The sequence below is a fragment of the Lissotriton vulgaris genome, chromosome 11, assembly GCF_964263255.1.
Source record: "Lissotriton vulgaris chromosome 11, aLisVul1.2, whole genome shotgun sequence".
NCBI lineage: Eukaryota > Metazoa > Chordata > Amphibia > Caudata > Salamandridae > Lissotriton > Lissotriton vulgaris.
This window is the reverse complement of record NC_141699.1, coordinates 1,037,371,705-1,037,394,368: the sequence shown is the minus strand read 5'-3', so window position 1 is coordinate 1,037,394,368 and position 22,664 is coordinate 1,037,371,705. Positions and strand designations below refer to the sequence as shown.

At 49.6% G+C, this 22,664-nt stretch overlaps 1 protein-coding gene across 1 annotated transcript in view; it reads left to right on the top strand.

The window, feature by feature from the left end:
- Positions 1-22,664, top strand: part of CCDC150 (coiled-coil domain containing 150) — a 257,953-nt gene that overhangs the window by 49,694 nt on the left and 185,595 nt on the right. Inside the window, exons 6-8 of the mRNA XM_086944366.1 lie at positions 5,786-5,902; positions 9,850-9,979; positions 15,704-15,747. Coding sequence (XP_086800492.1) covers positions 5,786-5,902; positions 9,850-9,979; positions 15,704-15,747 — 291 coding nt within the window. The remainder of the gene's footprint in view (positions 1-5,785; positions 5,903-9,849; positions 9,980-15,703; positions 15,748-22,664) is intronic.

Below are 22,664 nucleotides of genomic sequence, written 5' to 3'. Positions count from 1 at the left end.
GTGGAGAATGCACAGGTGTGTGGGTGGCAGAGCGGGGTGCAGAGTTGTGGAGACTGCACAAGTGTGTGGGTGGCAGAGTGGGGTGGAGAGGTGTGTAGAATGCACTGGTATGTGGGTGGCAGCGTGGGGTGATGGGTTGTGGAGAATGCACAGGTGTGTGGGTGGCAGAGTGGGGTGGAGAGTTGTAGAGAATGCACAGGTGTGTGGGTGGCAGAGTGGGGTGGAGAGTTGTGGAGAATGCACAGGTGTGTGGGTGGCAGAGCGGGGTGCAGAGTTGTGGAGAATGCACAGGTGTGTGGGTGGCAGAGCGGGATGGAGAGTTGTGGCGAATGCACAGGTGTGTGGGTGGCAGAGCGGGGTGCAGAGTTGTGGAGAATGCACAGGTGTGTGGGTGGCAGAGCGGGGTGCAGAGTTGTGGAGAATGCACAGGTGTGTGGGTGGCAGAGCGGGGTGCAGAGTTGTGGAGACTGCACAAGTGTGTGGGTGGCAGAGTGGGGTGGAGAGGTGTGTAGAATGCACTGGTATGTGGGTGGCAGCGTGGGGTGATGGGTTGTGGAGAATGCACAGGTGTGTGGGTGGCAGAGTGGGGTGGAGAGTTGTAGAGAATGCACAGGTGTGTGGGTGGCAGAGTGGGGTGGAGAGTTGTGGAGAATGCACAGGTGTGTGGGTGGCAGAGCGGGGTGCAGAGTTGTGGAGAATGCACAGGTGTGTGGGTGGCAGAGCGGGGTGCAGAGTTGTGGAGAATGCACAGGTGTGTGGGTGGCAGAGCGGGGTGCAGAGTTGTGGAGACTGCACAAGTGTGTGGGTGGCAGAGTGGGGTGGAGAGGTGTGTAGAATGCACTGGTATGTGGGTGGCAGCGTGGGGTGATGGGTTGTGGAGAATGCACAGGTGTGTGGGTGGCAGAGTGGGGTGGAGAGTTGTAGAGAATGCACAGGTGTGTGGGTGGCAGAGTGGGGTGGAGAGTTGTGGAGAATGCACAGGTGTGTGGGTGGTAGAGTGGATGGAGAGTTGTGGAGAATGCACAGGTGAGTGGGTGGCAGAGCGGGGTGCAGAGTTGTGGAGAATGCACAGGTGTCTGGGTGGCAGAGTGGGGTGGAGAGTTGTGGTGAATGCACAGGTGTGTGGGTTGCAGAGTGGGGTGGAGAGTTGTAGAGAATGCACAGGTGTCTGGGTGGCAGAGCGGGGTGCAGAGTTGTGGAGAATGCACAGGTGTGTGGGTGGCAGAGTGGGTGGAGAGTTGTGGCAAATGCACAGGTGTGTGGGTGGCAGAGTGGGTGGAGAGTTGTGGCAAATGCACAGGTGTGTGGGTGGCAGAGTGGGGTGGAGAGTTGTGGCGAATGCACAGGTGTGTGGGTGGCAGAGTGGGGTGGAGAATGCACAGGTGTGTGGGTGGCAGAGCGGGGTGGAGAGTTGTGAAGAATGCACTGGTGTGTGGGTGGCAGAGTGGGGTGGAGAGTTGTGGCGAATGCACAGGTGTGTGGGTGGCAGAGTGGGGTGGAGAGTTCTGGAGAATGCACAGGTGAGTGGGTGGCAGAGTGGGTGGAGAGTTGTGGCAAATGCACAGGTGTGTGGGTGGCAGAGTGGGGTGGAGAGTTGTGGCGAATGCACAGGTGTGTGGGTGGCAGAGTGGGGTGGAGAATGCACAGGTGTGTGGGTGGCAGAGCGGGGTGGAGAGTTGTGAAGAATGCACTGGTGTGTGGGTGGCAGAGTGGGGTGGAGAGTTGTGGCGAATGCACAGGTGTGTGGGTGGCAGAGTGGGGTGGAGAATGCACAGGTGTGTGGGTGGCAGAGCGGGTTGGAGAGTTGTGGCAAATGCACAGGTGTGTGGGTGGCAGAGCGGGGTGCAGAGTTGTGGAGAATGCACAGGTGTGTGGGTGGCAGAGCGGGGTGGAGAGTTGTGGCAAATGCACAGGTGTGTGGGTGGCAGAGCGGGGTGCAGAGTTGTGGAGAATGCACAGGTGTGTGGGTGGCAGAGTGGGTGGAGAGTTGTGGCAAATGCACAGGTGTGTGGGTGGCAGAGTGGGGTGGAGAGTTGTGGCGAATGCACAGGTGTGTGGGTGGCAGAGTGGGGTGGAGAATGCACAGGTGTGTGGGTGGCAGAGCGGGGTGGAGAGTTGTGAAGAATGCACTGGTGTGTGGGTGGCAGAGTGGGGTGGAGAGTTGTGGCGAATGCACAGGTGTGTGGGTGGCAGAGTGGGGTGGAGAGTTCTGGAGAATGCACAGGTGAGTGGGTGGCAGAGTGGGTGGAGAGTTGTGGCAAATGCACAGGTGTGTGGGTGGCAGAGTGGGGTGGAGAGTTGTGGCGAATGCACAGGTGTGTGGGTGGCAGAGTGGGGTGGAGAATGCACAGGTGTGTGGGTGGCAGAGCGGGGTGGAGAGTTGTGAAGAATGCACTGGTGTGTGGGTGGCAGAGTGGGGTGGAGAGTTGTGGCGAATGCACAGGTGTGTGGGTGGCAGAGTGGGGTGGAGAATGCACAGGTGTGTGGGTGGCAGAGCGGGTTGGAGAGTTGTGGCAAATGCACAGGTGTGTGGGTGGCAGAGCGGGGTGCAGAGTTGTGGAGAATGCACAGGTGTGTGGGTGGCAGAGCGGGGTGGAGAGTTGTGGCAAATGCACAGGTGTGTGGGTGGCAGAGCGGGGTGCAGAGTTGTGGAGAATGCACAGGTGTGTGGGTGGCAGAGCGGGGTGCAGAGTTGTGGAGAATGCACAGGTGTGTGGGTGGCAGAGCGGGGTGCAGAGTTGTGGAGAATGCACAGGTGTGTGGGTGGCAGAGTGGGGTGGAGAGTTGTGGCGAATGCACAGGTGTGTGGGTGGCAGAGTGGGGTGGAGAGTTGTGGCGAATGCACAGGTGTGTGGGTGGCAGAGCGGGGTGGAGAGTTGTGAAGAATGCACTGGTGTGTGGGTGGCAGAGTGGGGTGGAGAGTTTTGGCGAATGCACAGGTGTGTGGGTGGCAGAGTGGGGTGGAGAATGCACAGGTGTGTGGGTGGCAGAGCGGGTTGGAGAGTTGTGGCAAATGCACAGGTGTGTGGGTGGCAGAGCGGGGTGCAGAGTTGTGGAGAATGCACAGGTGTGTGGGTGGCAGAGCGGGGTGGAGAGTTGTGGCAAATGCACAGGTGTGTGGGTGGCAGAGCGGGGTGCAGAGTTGTGGAGAATGCAAAGGTGTGTGGGTGGCAGAGCGGGGTGCAGAGTTGTGGAGAATGCACAGGTGTGTGGGTGGCAGAGCGGGGTGCAGAGTTGTGGAGAATGCACAGGTGTGTGGGTGGCAGAGTGGGGTGGCGAATGCACAGGTGTGTGGGTGGCAGAGCGGGGTGGAGAGTTGTGGAGAATGCACAGGTGTGTGGGTGGCAGAGCGGGGTGCAGAGTTGTGGAGAATGCACAGGTGTGTGGGTGGCAGAGTGGGGTGGCGAATGCACAGGTGTGTGGGTGGCAGAGCGGGGTGGAGAGTTGCGGCGAATGCACAGGTGTGTGGGTGGCAGAGCGGGGTGCAGAGTTGCGGAGAATGCACAGGTGTGTGGGTGGCAGAGCGGGGTGCAGAGTTGTGGAGAATGCACAGGTGTGTGGGTGGCAGAGCGGGGTGCAGAGTTGTGGAGAATGCACAGGTGTGTGGGTGGCAGAGCGGGGTGCAGAGTTGTGGACAATGCGCAGGTGTGTGGGTGGCAGAGCGGGGTGCAGAGTTGTGGAGAATGCACAGGTGTGTGGGTGGCAGAGTGGGGTGGAGAGTTGTGGAGAATGCACAGGTGTGTGGGTGCCAGAGCGGGGTGCAGAGTTGTGGACAATGCGCAGGTGTGTGGGTGGCAGAGCGGGGTGCAGAGTTGTGGAGAATGCACAGGTGTGTGGGTGGCAGAGTGGGGTGGAGAGTTGTGGAGAATGCACAGGTGTGTGGGTGCCAGAGCGGGGTGCAGAGTTGTGGACAATGCACAGGTGTGTGGGTGGCAGAGTGTGGTGGAGAGTTGTGGAGAATGCACAGGTGTGTGGGTGGCAGAGCGGGGTGCAGAGTTGTGGAGAATGCACAGGTGTGTGGGTGGCAGAGTGGGGTGGCGAATGCACAGGTGTGTGGGTGGCAGAGCGGGGTGGAGAGTTGCGGCGAATGCACAGGTGTGTGGGTGGCAGAGCGGGGTGCAGAGTTGTGGAGAATGCACAGGTGTGTGGGTGGCAGAGCGGGGTGCAGAGTTGTGGAGAATGCACAGGTGTGTGGGTGGCAGAGCGGGGTGCAGAGTTGTGGACAATGCGCAGGTGTGTGGGTGGCAGAGCGGGGTGCAGAGTTGTGGAGAATGCACAGGTGTGTGGGTGGCAGAGCGGGGTGGAGAGTTGTGGTGAATGCACAGGTGTGTGGGTTGCAGAGTGGGGTGGAGAGTTGTAGAGAATGCACAGGTGTCTGGGTGGCAGAGCGGGGTGCAGAGTTGTGGAGAATGCGCAGGTGTGTGGGTGGCAGAGTGGATGGAGAATTGTGGATAATGCACAGGTGTGTGGGTGGCAAAGCAGGGTGGAGAGTTGTGGCGAATGCACAGGTGTGTGGGTGGTAGAGTGGATGGAGAGTTGTGGAGAATGCACAGGTGAGTGGGTGGCAGAGCGGGGTGCAGAGTTGTGGAGAATGCACAGGTGTCTGGGTGGCAGAGTGGGGTGGAGAGTTGTGGTGAATGCACAGGTGTGTGGGTGGCAGAGCGGGGTGCAGAGTTGTGGCGAATGCACAGGTGTGTGGGTGGCAGAGTGGGGTGCAGAGTTGTGGCGAATGCACAGGTGTGTGGGTGGCAGAGTGGGGTGGAGAGTTGTGGTGAATGCACAGGTGTGTGGGTGGCAGAGTGGGGTGGAGAGTTGTGGCGAATGCACAGGTGTGTGGGTGGCAGAGTGGATGGAGAATTGTGGATAATGCACAGGTGTGTGGGTGGCAAAGCAGGGTGGAGAGTTGTGGCGAATGCACAGGTGTGTGGGTGGCAGAGCGGGGTGCAGAGTTGTGGAGAATGCACAGGTGTGTGGGTGGCAGAGCGGGGTGCAGAGTTGTGGAGAATGCACAGGTGTGTGGGTGGCAGAGCGGGGTGCAGAGTTGTGGAGAATGCACAGGTGTGTGGGTGGCAGAGCGGGGTGCAGAGTTGTGGAGACTGCACAAGTGTGTGGGTGGCAGAGTGGGGTGGAGAGGTGTGTAGAATGCACTGGTATGTGGGTGGCAGTGTGGGGTGATGGGTTGTGGAGAATGCACAGGTGTGTGGGTGGCAGAGTGGGGTGGAGAGTTGTGGAGAATGCACAGGTGAGTGGGTGGCAGAGCGGGGTGCAGAGTTGTGGAGAATGCACAGGTGTCTGGGTGGCAGAGTGGGGTGGAGAGTTGTGGTGAATGCACAGGTGTGTGGGTTGCAGAGTGGGGTGGAGAGTTGTAGAGAATGCACAGGTGTGTGGGTGGCAGAGCGGGGTGCAGAGTTGTGGCGAATGCACAGGTGTGAGGGTGGCAGGGGTTCCTCAGTTTTGAGGTGATCAGTAAATTTCTCATAAATCGAAGATGTGCGATGCTCCTGTGAATTTTTTGTAGGTTCTGGAGGAGAATTCTGTTTCAGGGGTAGGTAGCTCTATCTGTCTGTCTGTCTGTCGTTTTCAGACAGAGGGGTTATGTTCTCCTAAGTCCCCCAGGCCGGGGTGCTTCTGCAGTTTTGATGCCCAGGCTTTTCCTTACCTGTTTCTTTGCAGTGATTTGCTGTTGTTTTGGCGTCTTAGCATCTCCCTGTTTCAGCCCTGCCGCTGGTTTTCCCCGGGGCCCCTCTTTGTCTGCATGGATCTGACGGGGCGCTTTGGTGTCCAGTTGCAGGAGCTGCTGTCCCAGGAGACGAGCCTGCGGCGGTCGCTGGAGGAGTCCCAGGCCGGGATGCTGCAGCGAGTCCAGGACCAGGAGAAGGCGGTGGAGGTCGAGCGGAAAGAGGTGAGTGGAGCCGGGCACAGGCTCTTATTACACCTGGGCTTTACAAGGGCTGCCGGTGTGGGCACAGAGGATGGGTGGCCCTGCAGCCTTCCTTCCCCCGGTGGGCCACGGCCTCGTCTCCGTGCCCGCAGCGCACCGAGGGCTGCAGCCGTCGCCGCCTCCTTCTCGCCCTCACCTGTCTCCGCCACCCTCACACCTGCCCCCGCCACCCTCACACCTGCCCCATCCGCCCTCACACCTGCCCCGACCCGGCCTTTAATGGCCGCCATTCCGCAGATGCCGTGAAATGGCTGAAGATGGGTTTGCGGATGTTACTATTGTTCTTATCTCAAGCTCGCTGTGAAACTCTAACTTTTTCGTTAGTTAGGTTGACATTTGGTCTCAAGTGATTCCTGACATGTCTTTTGGTGCACATACCGTGCCCTTACCCCCCCCCCCCCTTTATTTTCTCGCAGCCCTTTCCAGGTTCGCTTCGTTCTTTTCTTCCCACCGTGTTGCCTTTTATTTTCCCCTTTCCTGCTGTTCCATTGCCGCCCAACCGGGGGCCATCCCTTCATGTTTCTCTGCACTTTATGCCCTCCTCATTATTTGCCCCTTGCTGTCTCTGCCACTGTCTTAACGTATGGCTTACCCCTTCACCCACCCTTCTCGTGACATCCCTAGTCTCTTAAATGTCCACCCTTTACCGACTCTTTTTTTGTGTGTGGATTTTCAAAATAAAAATTCTAATAATGCCCAGAGGGCATCAGCACGCCTCACTTTTTACTTATAACGCAGAGATGCACATGAAGAACCTTTTCCATATATTTTTAAACAACAGTGAATTCCTGAGATACAGGCCGCTGGCAGTGCCATCATTTCTTTTTTTTTTTGTTGTTGAAAATTTTTATTAGCATTTACAAAATATAATACAATAGAGACAATCTACAGAAATATGTAATACAATAACGTGAATTACATTGGAATTAATGTATAAATAATTAAATATATGAATTTCAGAAGGGTGGAGATATTATCTGGCTAGAATACAAGTGATACATTAATAAGATTCAAGAAGGAGAAAAGACTACAAGTATGAATAAAACAATAAGCACTTGAAGCTCGAGCCAGGTGCCGGGCTCTGGCTGATGTCAAGGTCCTCCTGGAACCTCGAGCCCATATCGAGCCGAGCGTTCATGTGGTTTCTGCTTACTGCTCCCACTCTACCCTCCTGCACACAGTTAAAAACAAAGCATTAACCTTTTAAGTGAAAATGACAATCAAATAGATGGCTGTTTAGTGGCGGCTTTGTAAAAACTGAAGCCAGAACACCAGTGGTTAATACTGGCTTCCCCACTGTGTTAAATATTTTATTTCACCAACCCCCTTATATCTTCATTTAACTTTCAATGATACTATAGTGGGACTTACTCGTGCCAATGCTGCTGCATGTTAAAGAAATGCACGGTTTCTAATTTTGAAGAAACTAAGGGGCAGATGTATCATCCGTTTTTTTTGTCGCAAACGCTGCGATTCGGAAAATAGCAGTGTTTGCGACAAAAAAAACGGGATTTGGAATGTATCATTCAAAAAGCCTCGCAATATTAAGGAATCGCTAATTTAGCGATTCCTTAACATTGCGAGGCTTTTAAGAAATGGCAAATTGCGATTTAATTTTTGAAATGTATCAAGCATTTCAGTGTTGCGATTTTTGACTAAGAATTCGCAAATTACCATCAACTTGTAGTTGGGGCTAACTTGCGAATTCTTTTCATAAAGCACTTTTTTGAAATTCCAAAGGTGCCATATGACGCTCATACATGCCCTTAGGGCATGTATGTGCGCCATATGCGTACACATATCAAATTCAGGGGTGCAGCAGGGTGTCCTTAAGACACCCTTGCACCCTTGAAATTCTCAATTTGCGATTAGCTATTTGCTAATCGCAAATTGAGTATAATTTTACATTCATTCCTATGGGCCTCCTGGCCCATAGAAATGAATGGGAAATTATTCCTTAATTGCGATTAGCAATTTGCTACTCGCAATTAAGGAATTCTAAGGAATCGCTAATAAATAGCGAAATTCTACATACATACCATTTTGCACTTCTCAAATAGCGATTCCTTAACAATCGCTATTTGAGAAGTGCAAAATGGTATCTTGATACATCTGCCCCTAACTTATTTTATATGTTTGTTGCATGATTGACAAGGCACATATTTCCAGGGCTTCGCTTGTACAACGGTGTAAGCCTAACCAGCTTGGGTGCAGAGTTTTGTGATTTGCCCATATGGAAAAATAAGACATTATTCCCTAGACCACGTGCAACAAACACTCTGACCCCTGCGGCGGCCACCTGAGAACTGGTCTTGGCACTACCGTGACTTACCTGAGGTTTTTGTTGGCTTTATTTGTTAAGCGCAATCTTATTGTTGCTGTCCGGCCCACTCCCAGCGGGCCGTACAGAAAGCATGCCCCATTGGACAATGATGCCGGCAGGACAGTAATGCATTTATCGCTCTTTCATCCTTGTTGATTTCCAAGTCTCTAGCCCTACACTGCCTTCCTGAGCATGGCTTGGACTGCTCGATGTAGCTGCCCAGTGGGTGGTCAGGTGCTAAAGGGGTCTACTTGGTCATCTCTTTTGCATTCAATAGTAAGGTTAAGCCCCAGGACACCAGTAATTAAAAACCTCTGATTGTTTCAGTGTGAGCCCAGAAACCCCTGCCTGCCCTTGGACACATGAACAAGTTCCATATCAAGTATTCAGGTCTTTCTCAAGTGAGTAAGATTGCAGGCAGCGCTTAAATAAGCTGAAGATGTTAAACAATCTGATAGATAATGAATTATTCGGTGTGCAGTCTCTGGTCATGACTTCCATCCCCCCATTTCTCTTGTAGCCATTCCCTAATTTCCATTTTTTCTCCTTCCTCTTGACTTTTGTTCTTCTCTCCCTCCCCTATTTTACTCTTTTCACTCCTTATCCAATCCATTTGTCCACGTTTAGGAAACCTCTCTCAAAACAACATACCCTTTCCAAACCCTCCTCCCTGTGCCTTGCTGTTGTGCTGACAACCATCTCTTCCTTTTTTCCTCTCTCTTCCCCCACTGTTCCCTGTGTGGCCCTCTCTTCCTGTCCTCATTCCACCTGTGTTTTAATTGTTTCCTCCTCTGCCTAACTTCATACTCACTTCTGTCTCCTAACACTGTCCCACATTGTCTTCCCTCTTGCCCTTGCCTACCCTACATTTAGGTCCCCCATCCTGCCCCACACACTGCCTTTCTCAGCATCTCCCTGCTCATTTCCCTGCTTCTTTGACTTTTAGGAAACAACTTAAGACCTGGCTTTTCCGATTCCAACTAGAGTAGGCTGACCCATACCCTACCTGGTCCGTAACGCATTTTTTGGAGGTTCCTGCTGTTTAGTACCAAGGCACTTCGGTATTAGCGCGCTTTATACACTTTTTACTTCCTTACTTTCCTCTCTTTGTACACTTTTCACTCCTCATTCTGCTGGGCTTCACATGCCATCTTATTCTCCCTCATTGACTATTTCCCGGTGCGTCCTTTTCTTACCTTGCGGCCTCCTCTCTCTCACCTCACTATTCCTTTCCAACACCATCCAATCCTGAGCTGATTTCCAATTTTCACTTCATCATTCTTGGCTGGGCCATGTTTTACTCACTCTTGACTACTTTGCAAAATTATCTAGAGCTCAACAAGCAGCAGGTAAGAGAGTAATGTATGGCGCCCCACTGTTACCCATCTGGTTTATGATTACGTCTGTAATTGATGTCTAGTATCTTTTGTCGCGACCCCACTCCCCTCATTCATGTGCATCACTTCATCAGTTTCCATCTGCTTTATGAGTATCGTATTGTCCTACACCCCTCAGTATTGTTCCTCAGCTAGTTTGCACTTTATAACACACAACTGAGTTGTGTCCCTTAATCCCATTGTTGCAGGTCCAGGTGCTGCGGCAGGATAATAGGACTTTGCGCAGTGACGCCCAGGACGTGCAGGACAAACAGCAGCAGCAGGAGCTGAGGATCCAGCAGCTGGAGCAGGAGAGCACACATCTCAAGTCTGAACTGGGTATGGAGAGGGGACAGAGTCATGTCAACCTGAAGACCTGGGTAGTCGCCCCACTGGGATAGACTGGGAACACAAACCAGCCCTGGCAATTCAGATGGGACGGCCTCGGGGGGGTCTGGGGGGTTAAGAGGGTGAGTGGTGCTAGTGAGAAGCACTGCTGCAAAGCCATCCCCCAGTAACAAAACGGCTCCCACCAATCAAAAAACAGCCCCCACCCTTCTGGGCCACCAAGAAAACTCCTGCTGTCCACCATGGCCAGTCCAGGCCTGGTCGCCCCAGAGCATGCGCAACACCTTCAGCCACTTCTGAATTTTGCATTCCATTCTTGAACTTATAGTTTTGCTTTCCATTTTAAAAGTATGGCCTCATATTTGACAGAATGCCATGTTATATTGATTAAAACACAAGTTCACTTGGAAGCCAAGGCCCTGTTTAAGAGGGTACATTTGTTCCCCTTTTCTGGGTCAGCTGGGAGTACAGAGGTTGCGATGCCTGGCAGCTCTGGTACAACACTGAAGAGCAGGGTTTAGGCCGCCTCTCACTGGCTCTGCCATTCATGGAAGACAGAGACTAACATAGTAGGTTGCACTCCAAATGTAGAGATATCCTTCTTTAAGGGGTTTCAGCAAGTGTACTGGGAGATGGCGGATGGTTAAGTACGGGTGTTCCACTGTAAAGGGCGCAACTGCACCATTTCTTGCCTCTATGCAACCTATAAACAGAATATTGGCCCGAAGAGGGTCATAGAGAAGAAAGAGCCCCCCGGTGTGATTGCTGGACCTGAGTTTCCTTAAGTTGCTTAAGATCCAAGACCTGCATCCTCCAATTCATGGCCTGGATCGTATTCTGAGACATCACCAGCACTAAACACTGCACTGATATAGGGCACATGATCTGATTTCTCTAGGGGATGGAGGACCTGGAATCTTCATGTGGATGCACAGCCTGGGAACTTCTTAGAGAATACTGGGCTAGAGTTGAGCAAAAAGGTTCTGAGATTTGCAAAGAGATGACAGTGCCTGGAACCTGCTTAGCTAATAGAGGTTCTGGGATCTTCATGCGGAGATGAGGTTTTGGGTTTTCTAGCAAGAAGGCCAAAGCCCCATCTCCTTAGAAATGCATGACCCTTGTCTATACCCTAACATACCTAAGTTTATGGGTTTTAAGACCTGGTAAAAGTAGAAATACCAGTATGGTACATTTAGTCAATAGCATTAACAAAAAGGCTTGAGACCCTAATCTCAGTGCTGTTAATTTATTTAAATATCCAAATAATCAATACAGAAGGCATACATTAGTTGATTAATCAAGGGAATTAACATAAACCAAATATTATAATAAATGCAAATTTCAATGGGCTGTTAAGAAATTAAACAAGCATTGACAGATGGGCTTTTGCAATCCATCACAATAATAAAAGTATATAGGCCAAAATACAGAAAGAACCGCAAATATCTAACGATCTCCTAACAGCTAACCGAATATCTCTAAAGGCCCCCTTGTATTCCAAAATGCCCATCTTTTATATTTTAGACAAAGAATGCACACTTTTTTCACAGTATGACATTACGTAAATGTGCAGCACTGAAATGTTACTTGCACACCACCAATCAAATTATTTTAAAATAGCGCCTGCTCTTATTGGCTAACAGTGCACATAATTTATCTCAGAAGAAACAATTATTGCAAAACATGAGCGAAAAACTGTGAACTGCTTTTTCACATAAATAACATCGAGGGTCAGTTGAGTGGCCTTCCAATATTGCAACATCAGAACATGATTTCCTAGGGAAGCTGGCAAAATATTAATGTGTTACATTCAAGTATTTAAATTCTGCAGCCCTGTGTGGCCTAGTTGTGTCAACTGAAGGGAACTTAAAGTAGGCACTGTACTTTTCATATGACCAATCTGCTCCCAAGGTGTCCAAAGACAATCCAGTGTTGTAAGTGAATACATATTATAATGGACTTGAGATTATTTTGCCCTCAATAGAGAACACTGGGCCTAGGATCTCCCAATAAAATACAAATAGTGGGCCTGATTCACAGAACTAACTTAAGACAAAATCCTAAAGTTACTACTTTTGGTATTCACAGAAGGCATTTAGTAGTCTTAAGTTAGGATTTTGTCCCAAGTTAGGATTTTGTCCCAAGTTAGGATTTTGTCCTAAATTAGGATTTTGTCCTAAATTAGGATTTTGTCTTAAATTAGGATTTTGTCCTAAATTAGAATTTTGTCTTAAATTATGATTTTTTATTAAATTAAATTTACGTTTAACTTAAATTTGTCCTAAGTTTAATTTAAGACAAAATCCTAATTTAGGACAAAATCCTAATTTAAGACAAAATCCTAATTTAAGATAAAATCCCATTTTAAGACAAAATCCTAATTTAAGATTACTAAATGCCTTCTGTGAATACAAAAAGTAGTGCCTTCTGTGAATACAAAAAGTAGTAAGTTTAGGATTTTGTCTTAAGTTAGTTCTGTGAATCGGCCCCATAGTATCTCTAAGACCTTGGATCTCCATTGAGAACACTGGGCCTGGTATCACCTTGTGTTATAGGGGGCCTGGGATCTCCATAGTGAATGTAGATGCTCCATTTACGGTGTTAAGAGAATATGGACTTTATTGACGATATACAATCCAGAGTCCTCCATAGAAAGTATCAGACCTTGGATCTCTATGGAGGACGCAGTGACGAGGATCACCTTGTTATGCAGAGTCCTGGATCTCTAAGAGAAACCAGAGTTCTCCATAGAGAGCATAAGTCCTTGAATCTCCGCAGATAACACTGGGTGTGGGATCTTCATCGAGCATGCAGAGCCCTCCATAAAGGCCACACAGCCTTCATTCTCATCCTGGCATCTCCACAAACCTAGGCATGGCACTGACATTGGAAACTGGGCTTGAATCACCATTGGGATCAAACAACCTACTAGAAGGTGGCCAACACCACCATTCGGTAGAAGCAGATCAAATCGGAGAAATTCACCCTGGAGACGGACATCATTCTCTGTTGATAGCGAATACTTTATCTGGAATCTGTTTGGGAATCCACCCTGGTTCTTCTCTCATCAGCTTCTGAGTAGATCTTATCGAATCAACATTTTCATGTTCCTTTCTCTTTATCCTTAAAATAGACCAGAACATGTCTATTGAATTAACATTCCTGATGAACGCTAACTCTTTTATTTCTTGAATTCTTAGGGTCCTAATTACAAGTTGGGCAGGGTGGAATTCCTTTGTGGAATTCTGCTTCACTGGATCGCCGCTAGCCTGGTGTTCCTGCACCCAGATTGACCTTCTGGATAAAAAAAATGCAAATAAAATGTCAGCAGCTGCCAAACTTCCATCCCCTCCCCACCCATCAACTTTTTCACAGCAAGTGGGGGGGGGGCGAGGGGGGAGTACGCCGTGCTCTCATCTGCCAGTGCATTTTTCCCTTCCATCCCTTACCCTCCCATCTTTATTCCCGTCCACCCCTGCACACACTTACCTACGAGGTCACATTTATCACCTGCTGATGGCAGGTGGTAAGTGTGAGCGTTAATCTCCATTGTACGGGGCATATAGTGTGGAATTCAACCTGGTAAAACCAGGAGAGTGTCGTTAGTCCCCATTCCATGGAGATTTACTTGTAATTACACAGGACAGGCATGGCGTTACCACAGGTTTACTTTTACGCCACCCTCCTATCCAGGGGTTTGGCATCAGGCAGTGACATCCCATGTATCCATAATGAATTGTCTACCACATATTTTTGCAAATATAACACACTATTCATCAGTATGTATTGAGCTGCTAAACAAGGCTTGTGTATACATTAACATTGACCGACAAAAAAAACGCAATTCTGGGCAATTTGTTTAAATCTTCCCCTTTTGTGTTATTCTGCACATAAAGGTGAAGCAGCATGGGATGGAGTTTGCACCATACAAATTGTTGGTGTAAATTTGAGTGCAAGCTGCACTCGCGTGTCACAACCTTTGTCTCAAATTGAGGCTGAACATCAGCGCATGAATGACAGCGAAGCACATTAGGCGCCAAAATAACGACAGAAAGGCCAATATTTGCAAACCATGAAGGTTTATTAGCAGATTAGCAAATGTACAAACTCAAAACATTCAGATTAGTCGTAAATCAATAATCCCCTCATAAAGCGTGGTTCGTTATAATCCAAAGCAAGTCAAAATAGCAAATACAGAGGCAAGTTATTTAAAGACAGTCAGATGCAAATCAAGGAAGATTTGGTTTCCCCTGAAGGGAAATTCCCTAATGCTAAACCTAGGATTGCAATGCGGTTGGGGAAGTTAAGCCGTAAGTGACAGCAAGTGAAACCTCTAAAAGGCAGAAGCAAATGAAGCTCCGGTTAGGTTAATGCGAGAGGATTTGCTCACGAGTCCAGCTCTTTGAGCAGCAGCAAAGGTAAGTAACAGGTCTCAAGGGCATTGAAAGGGGCATCCACGTTCAAGCAAGTGAGAAAGCATACCTGAAACTAACAAGCTGAGCAATGCACAATTAAACATACAGTTTATACAGTGAAATACAATTCCCCATGGAGATGGGGACCAATCAAAATCCTACATTTCCCGATAAGGCAGCTTTACTCTTGCCGGACATCGACACAAAGCAGCCGCGGCCTGTGCAGGTAACAACGGAGGGATGGTAGGGCAGGCGGGCAACTAGAGCCAAATTTCGGGGGTGGCTGAGAAATATTTCGGGGGGGGGGCTAATTCTTCCAACCATAGACAGAGTAACTGTAAGAAGGGGTGAAAACCGAACAAAAGCCTAATTTACAAGTAAATGGTCTTTTAACCCCTTGGACGCGGCCGCGATTCTGCGCCTGTGCGGCCGTTTTTAAGAGTGGGCGGGTTCATGACGGCCCCCAGCCGTCATCAGCACACGAGCACCGTGATGCATGACGGCTGGGGGCCGTCATCAGCATGGAAGGGGTTAAAAACCTGTTAAGTACTCGGGTGCGGCTGCAATTAGAATGTCGCCAGCCCGCAAAGCTGTGTCCGCCTCAGCTGACACGCACAATGGGGGGGGGCTGAAATCCTGTGAGCCCAATGGGTGTTGTGCGCCTGTGGTAGGGCCAGGTGGGGGGGATTTCGACAGACAACCACGAGGAAAAATTAAATAAATAATAAATTTTCTCTTGTTGTCGTCTCACGAAATCCTCCCCACACTCCGTCCCACCGCTCTTACCTGCATGGGCCGCGGCTGACACGAAGGCAGCACACAGCTTCAGGGCCTTCAAGAGCTGCCTCGTACAGGATAGTACATTGCATTCATCCCACCCGAGGCACAGATGTAGAGACCTCATTATTCAGCTTTTGGTGAAACTCTCATTATAAAACAATTCTCACAGAAACAACTGCAACAACTATAACTCCTGAAGCAAGAGAAAGAGTGAGATAACACACAGCTGCCAAAAAAGCATTTTAAACGTTAGCATGAGTTGTTAAACTGAGGCCTACATCAATTATGGCTGCCTTAACATGAACACTCTTTAACTATGATAACTATAATGTGAGCATCACTAACTATGGTCAAACGTAACATAAAATCACACTTTAGATATATAGTGTACATTAGTATATATATTAGGCAAAATGAAAAATAGTGCTAGAGCATCAACAAAGGCAATCGGTTTGTAATTTTGGCAGGTCAAATATTTAGCATAACACTTGTGTTTACCCCCTCTTGTCTGATATTGTAGATGCCAGAGACAGCATCATTGCCCAACTCCAGGCAGAAACCAAGGTAAGCCAGATAATTTTCAGATGTTAACATTAATGGCAAGTTTATCTAAAAGGCGTTAAGTGTGCATTTAATAAAAAATGGATGGTTTTGCAAGGCTAGGTACAGAAGGCCTTTTCTCTTTTGGAATGTGTAGAGGGTCAGGCTATTAGCACAATGACAAAAATCGTCCATCTTGAAATCCTGTTTGTGGTAATTGTGACTATATGCACCCAATTGAAATTAGCCCTGTAGTTTTATCAAGGCCTTTTATGTGCAGTTTGTAGGTATTATGATCAGGGCAATTACGAACTCTGTTAGGTATCCACTTTAAAAAAAAAAAAAAAAGCTATCCTTTTATTTAGGGGAGAGGAGTTTGCCTAACAGCTAGGGCGGTCGACCTCGAATCTGGGGAACTGGGTTTGAGTCTCGGCAATGACGCTGAACATCCTGTGATACTGGGCAAATCACTTAGGCATAGATGCATCAAGGTAAAATCCGCTCGGAGATGGGCAGATTCTCAGAATCTGCCCCTTTGCGACCGGTATTTTTGCATTTGGGATGCATCATCCCAAATGCAAAAATCGCAAATTAAGAAATCGCAAAATTTCGATTACTTGCATTCAAGAAGTCTCAAATTGAGATTCCTTAAATACAATGCATTAAAGTTTTTTTTAAAAAGCGATTTCGCTAATAGGGCTCGCAAATTACCATGAAGTTGAACTTCATGGTAATTTGCAAAAACTTTGAAAAATGCACTAAAGTGCATTTTTCAAAGTTTCATGTTGCGCACACACATGCCCTAAGGGCTGTGTGTGCGCAACATATGTGCACAGATCAATTTCAGGGGTGCAACAGGGTGTCCTTTGGACACCCCTGCACCCTTGAAATCGCATTCTCAATTTGCGATTCGCTAATTGCGATCCGCAAATTGAGAATGTCTTCCCATTCATTCCTATGGGCCTCTAGGCCCATAGGAATGAATGGGGAGGTATTCCTTGATTGCGACTCGCAATTTGTGACTCGCAATTAAGGAATTTTAAGAAATCGCAATTTTTTTAGTGATTTCTTCATGAATTGCATTTTGCTATTCCTTAATAGCGAATCGTTATTTTTCGCTATTAAGGAATAGCAAAATGGGTTCTTGATGCATCTGGGGGCTAATCTCCCCATGCCTAAACAAACAAGCATTGGCATAGCCAATAGGTCTCGCCTTTGAGACCTTATAAGTGTTTAGCCATGCAACGGTTGGTGTTGTTGCACCAAGGATATTGTGCTGCATAACTAAATACTTATAAGTAAGCCTGGGCGTAGTTCGCGTAGCTGCACTCCGCGGAGCTACGCGAAGACGCACTTGCACTCCGCCAACTACGCATAGCTCCGCGAGCATGCGTAGTTGCTTGCTTGCGAGCCATTTTTCGTCTTCGGGAGCGCCGTGGAACTCTGGAACCTGCTCGACATCACATCTCCAGACGTTGCCTTCCTCACGGAAACATGGATGAACGCCTCCTCAGCGCCCAACATCGCCGTCGCCATCCCGGACGGATACAAGATCACCCGGAGAGACCGCGTCAACGAGACAGGAGGAGGCATCGCCATCGTCCACAAGAACACTATCCGCATCACGACCAACTCAGACGACACCCTCACAGCCGCTTAACGTCTTCACTTCCAGATACACACCGACCCCAAGACCACACTCAGAGGCACCCTCATCTACAGACCCCCAGGACCTCGCACACAATTCAGCGAAGACATCGCAGACTTCATCAGCCCGCACACCCTTGCCTCCGCTGACTACATCCTCCAAGGGGACCTCAACTTCCACCTGGAGAACAACAACGACAACACCACCACCACCCTGCTGGACAACCTCGCCAACCTCGGACTCATGCAACTGGTGAACACCCCCACCCACTACGCCGGACACACGCTTGACCCAGTCTTCTCCTCCAGCAAGTACATCTCCTTCAGCCACTCCACCGGACTCCACTGGACAGACCACAGCTGCGTCCACTTCAGCTTCAGAAAGAACATGACTCACCACCACCCGCAACAGGTTCCCCGCAGGAACTGGAACAAGATCACCACCGACCAGCTCACCACTTCACTGAGCCAGAACCCTCTCGCCAGCTCAACGGACCCCAACCAAGCAGCCAACAACCTCACACAGTAGATCACCAATTGCGCTCGCCCAACCAGCCTCGACCACTCGCAGTCCGGCTTCCGCGCCAACCACAGCACCGAGACCGCCCTCATCGCAGCCACTGACGACATCCGGAGAAGGAGAAGTGGAGAAGTGTGGCTCACTGGTTAGAGGAGGCAGACCTGGAAGCAGAGGTCAGCCCGGGACCAGGGTTCAATTCCCGGCTCGGCGGGGTCTTGAGTCCTAAAAATGTCCATGGACTTGACAATTCTCGCTCTGGTGCCTACTCGATTCACGGGTTCACACTCTGCGACTCTGGGCAATAGCTTGCTTAATCTCCACAACGGCCCCTCGCGGCGGGATGCCTGGCTTTCACCTTGCGGATACCCTGCCGGGGTTATTTCACAGGGGAATACCAGGACGGGTTCCCTAAGCAAGCGCTTAGACACCGCTTGGTGATTTGCGCTATATAAATTCCTGTACATTTACATTTACATTTACATTTACATCCGAGCCCTGCTCGACAACTGGGAAACAGCGGCCCTCATCCTCCTGGACCTCTCCGCAGCATTCGATACGGTCTGCCACCGCACCCTAGTGCAGCGCCTCAGCAACATCGGAATCCAAGAGAAGGCACTGGAGTGGATCATCTCGTTCCTCACCGGAAGAACCCAGAGAGTCCGCCTCCCCCTGTACAGCTCCAAGGCCACCAAAGTCATATGCGGCGTACCACAAGGATCATCACTCAGCCCCACCCTCTTCAACGTCTACATTAGCCCCCTCGCAGCCATCGTACGCCAACACAACCTCAACATCATCTCCTACTCCGACGACACCCAGCTGATCCTCTCCCTCACCAATGACCTAGGAACCGCCAGAACCAACCTACACGAAGGGATGAAAGACGTAGTCGAGTGGATGAGGAACAGCCGCCTGAAACTGAACTCAGACAAGACGGAAGTCCTCATCCTTGGATCATCACCCTCCGCCTGGGACGACTCCTGGTGGCCCCCTGCCCTGGGCAGCGCACCCAAACCAACGGACCACGCACGCAACCTGGGCTTCATCCTGGACTCCTCCCTCTCGATGACCAGACAAGTCAACGCCGTCTCATCATCATGCTTCAACATCCTATGCATGCTCCGAAAGATCTTCCGATGGCTCGCCACTGAAACCAGGAGGACGGTCACACAGGCACTCGTCACCAGCCGACTGGACTACGGAAACACCCTCTATACCGGAACCACAGCCAAACTCCAGAAAAGACTCTAACACATTCAGAACGCCTCCGCACGACTCATCTTGGACATCCCCCGACACAGCCACATCTCCGGGCACCTGAGAGACCTTCACTGGCTCCCCGTCAGCAAGAGAATCACGTTCCAACTCCTCACCCACGCACACAAGGCCCTCCACGACCTGGGCCCCAGGTACCTCAACAACCGCCTGACCTTCTACACTCCCACCCGCCAGCTACGATCGACCAGCCACGCCCTCGCCGCCGTGCCACGCATCCGAAGATCCACCATGGGAGGAAGATCCTTTTCCTACCTGGCAGCCAAGACTTGGAACTCCCTCCCCATCCACCTCCGCCTGACCCAAGACCACCTCTGCTTCAGGAAGCAACTCAAGACATGGCTGTTCGAGCAGTAGCGGACCCCCCTCCCCCAAGCGCCTTGAGACCCTCTGGGTGAGTAGCGCGCTATACAAATATCCTGATTGATTGATTGCCTGCATGCTCGGGATGTGTAGCGCGCGAAGTTACCCATGAGGTTTGTCCCGCCCGCTCGCGTCCCCTTATTTCCGGTCACTACTAACGTGTTTGCGAGTTATTCTGTGCCAGATTGCAGTTTCTGCGTGTTCGGCAACTCGATCTTACCGACAAGCATCCTCGCGCACGCGAAAATGCTATTGAGCGCTCGAGAACTACGCTACGCAGCAGTTTGCGGAGTAATCGACAACTTCGCGTTCTCCGCGGAGCGCGGAGTTGCCGAAACTCCGCGAACGGAGCGTAGTTCTTCGCCCAGGGTTACTTATAAGGTCCCAAAATCTAGACCTATTGGCTTTGCCAATGCTTGTTTTTTCTATATTCTAACTGGCTCCAGATGGGAGAACCCCCTCTTAAACTCGAAGTGGGATTAGTGCGTGCAACAAGCAGAAGCTGCTTGTGAGGATACTCGGCCAGGGTTCGTCAAGGTGAAGGAGCTGAAAGGCAGGAATGGCATTGAACTTTGTGCTACTTGCATCATCCAGGACTGCTGTTTGAGGCGCTAAACACTGAGAAAAGGTGGTGGTGGTAGGGGGGAGGGGTTGGCTTTTGGAAGCGCTTCGAATTTTGGGATTCAAGGAAAGTACTACTTCGGGGCATAACGTGATATGCCAATATACAGATCTATTTTGTGCATGTCGACTGGATAGCTCAGTGAATTAACGATCTTCGCTGGCATCTGCATTGATCTGAAAGTCATAAATTCAAATCCCTGCAAGGAAAACTAGTTTCCATCCCACGGGAGTCGGTGTATTGAATTCCATCAGATTGGATTAAAGTAATGCATACTGTTTACAACCTTAGAAAGGCCGTCCAAAACGCTATATGAACAAAAACAATTTTTAGCGAGTGTCCGTTGGAGCATGTCTGATAGTTCCACACCCAGTAGCGGTACCAGTGTGCCAGTTCTCTTCTCGTGGCACACGGCACTGAGACATTTTACCTTGCAAGGAACCCTGTAGGATAAAGCAGTAAATGCATACATTATTTTTTTAACTGGTTAATTCTTATTAATTTGAAATTCATGTGAAAACTTACTTTCGCCCTTCCCAGGGTCTCTTCCAATGGGCCTTAGTCTGTGTGTAAACAGCGCCTAGGCTTAACCCGGTGGCCCGAGCCTGCGCTGCGGTTCCCGGCACTGCTCCTGCGCTGGTGCTGCATTGGCAGACTGCAGTGACGTCTTGTTAAACTTGTTAACGCTCTCTGGGCATTGGTCGCACTTCAATAAGAACAGTTAAAACTCCCAAATGTAGCAATGCACAACAGGAAGGGGACCAGTCCAGCTTTGCAAAGAGTCTCCCATTGTGTGGAAACACGCGCCGGTGCACTTTTAGTAACTTTTGAACCGCCTGAGCTCCAAACAAAATCCTTTTTTGTTAAAATCTGCAGATTATGCTTTAGATGATGGGTTATGTGGCAAATGCGGCAAATGTATAATTTTACCAATATGGCCGCACCACACAATTACATAATTCCCGTTGCCCTGAGTAAGGGATTACTTTGTGTATACATGCATGGAGGAGATGATCAAGTCACTTTATAATGATAGGGTATACTTATGAGATGTAAAATACCCCCTTGTGGATTCCAGAGGAGGCAAAGGGAAACACCCAAACAGCCAATAAAAAGAAGTGAGACCAAATACTCCTGTGGTCAGATCTGTGGGATTGGCAATGTTTTGCGTCCACAGCTGAAGGTTCCCAAGAAAAAGAAGCCGAAAGAGGCAGCAACGATATCAGTCGAGCCTAAAACCATGAATGGGATGCAGGAAGGAGCACATACAACTGTTTCACAAAACCCTGCACATGTTCACCTCAGCATAGCAGAGGTGTGCAAGCAGCACACTACTATGTGCCCTACAGATCACCAATACCCACTGCCTCGTGTACCACAACCAATGGCATAGTGCCGAATCTGGTGGCTCAGTGGACTAATGTGCCCACTGTTGGGGCCTGCGTGTCACAGGTTCAAATCCCGGCGGGCTTACTCAGCCTTTCATCCTTCTGAGGTCGGAAAAATGAGTACCATTGAGTTGTTTAACAATGAGCACCTGTTATTCAGCACCAAAATACCCACGGGTGAACGTGCCCATTTCAAATACATATGATGCTGTATGTTTATGTTATGTTAGTGCACCAGTCCACACACGCAGGGCACTGCCACTTACAGAACCTGCACCGCCGCCCTCACCACATACCACCTTCCACACATTGCACCACCGCCCTCAGAACCTGGCATTCAAACATGCGGCAAAGGGCATCACCACCCACTGTGTGGCGTAACCACACCAGCGGCATAGTGCACCACAATGCACTACTACCACAGAAAGTGAACCTTCACACCCAACACAGCCCACTCCAATATTCTGTAATGGGTAAGAGGTGCCTCCAAGGGAGTTTGTTCAACAGAGATTTCGATGTTGTTTAGAGTATTACTATAAAGGACAATTTAATGGTCCTAATGGAGTTTAGTTCAAACAAACATATGTCTTCAATTCACAAATGTCTGTTAATACAAAAATACATTCAACATAAAAGAATCAACAAAACAGTAACAAAAACAACAACAAGAAAGGTGTATATGCAAAGTATTGAATTTTAATAAAAAATTAGACACAAGGGATTTAAAATATAAATATATATATATACACAGGAATACAGGAAGATGTAAGGATAATCTGTTAGCTCCTCTGTAGAACCTGAGCACGCCTATCCAATATGAAAATTTTATTAATTCTTATAGGATGAGGGTGAGCACACTCACCCCCCCCCTCACTCAGAACAATGAGGCACAATCTGTGGCACACTGCCCGAGCAGCCTAGACTCTGTGCACCCTTGGCACCACTTCCACAGGGCCTGGCTGCACAAAACTTTGTTAGCACCAGAACAGCAGCGGTTGGAGCAGTTACCACAGGAAAACACAGGGCGGTGGAAGTCACAGTAAATGGAGCGGGAGCATCCTCTAGAGGAGAGTGGGGTGAACTCTCTGGACCCGGTAATGGCAACAGACCAGTTAGCACCAGAACA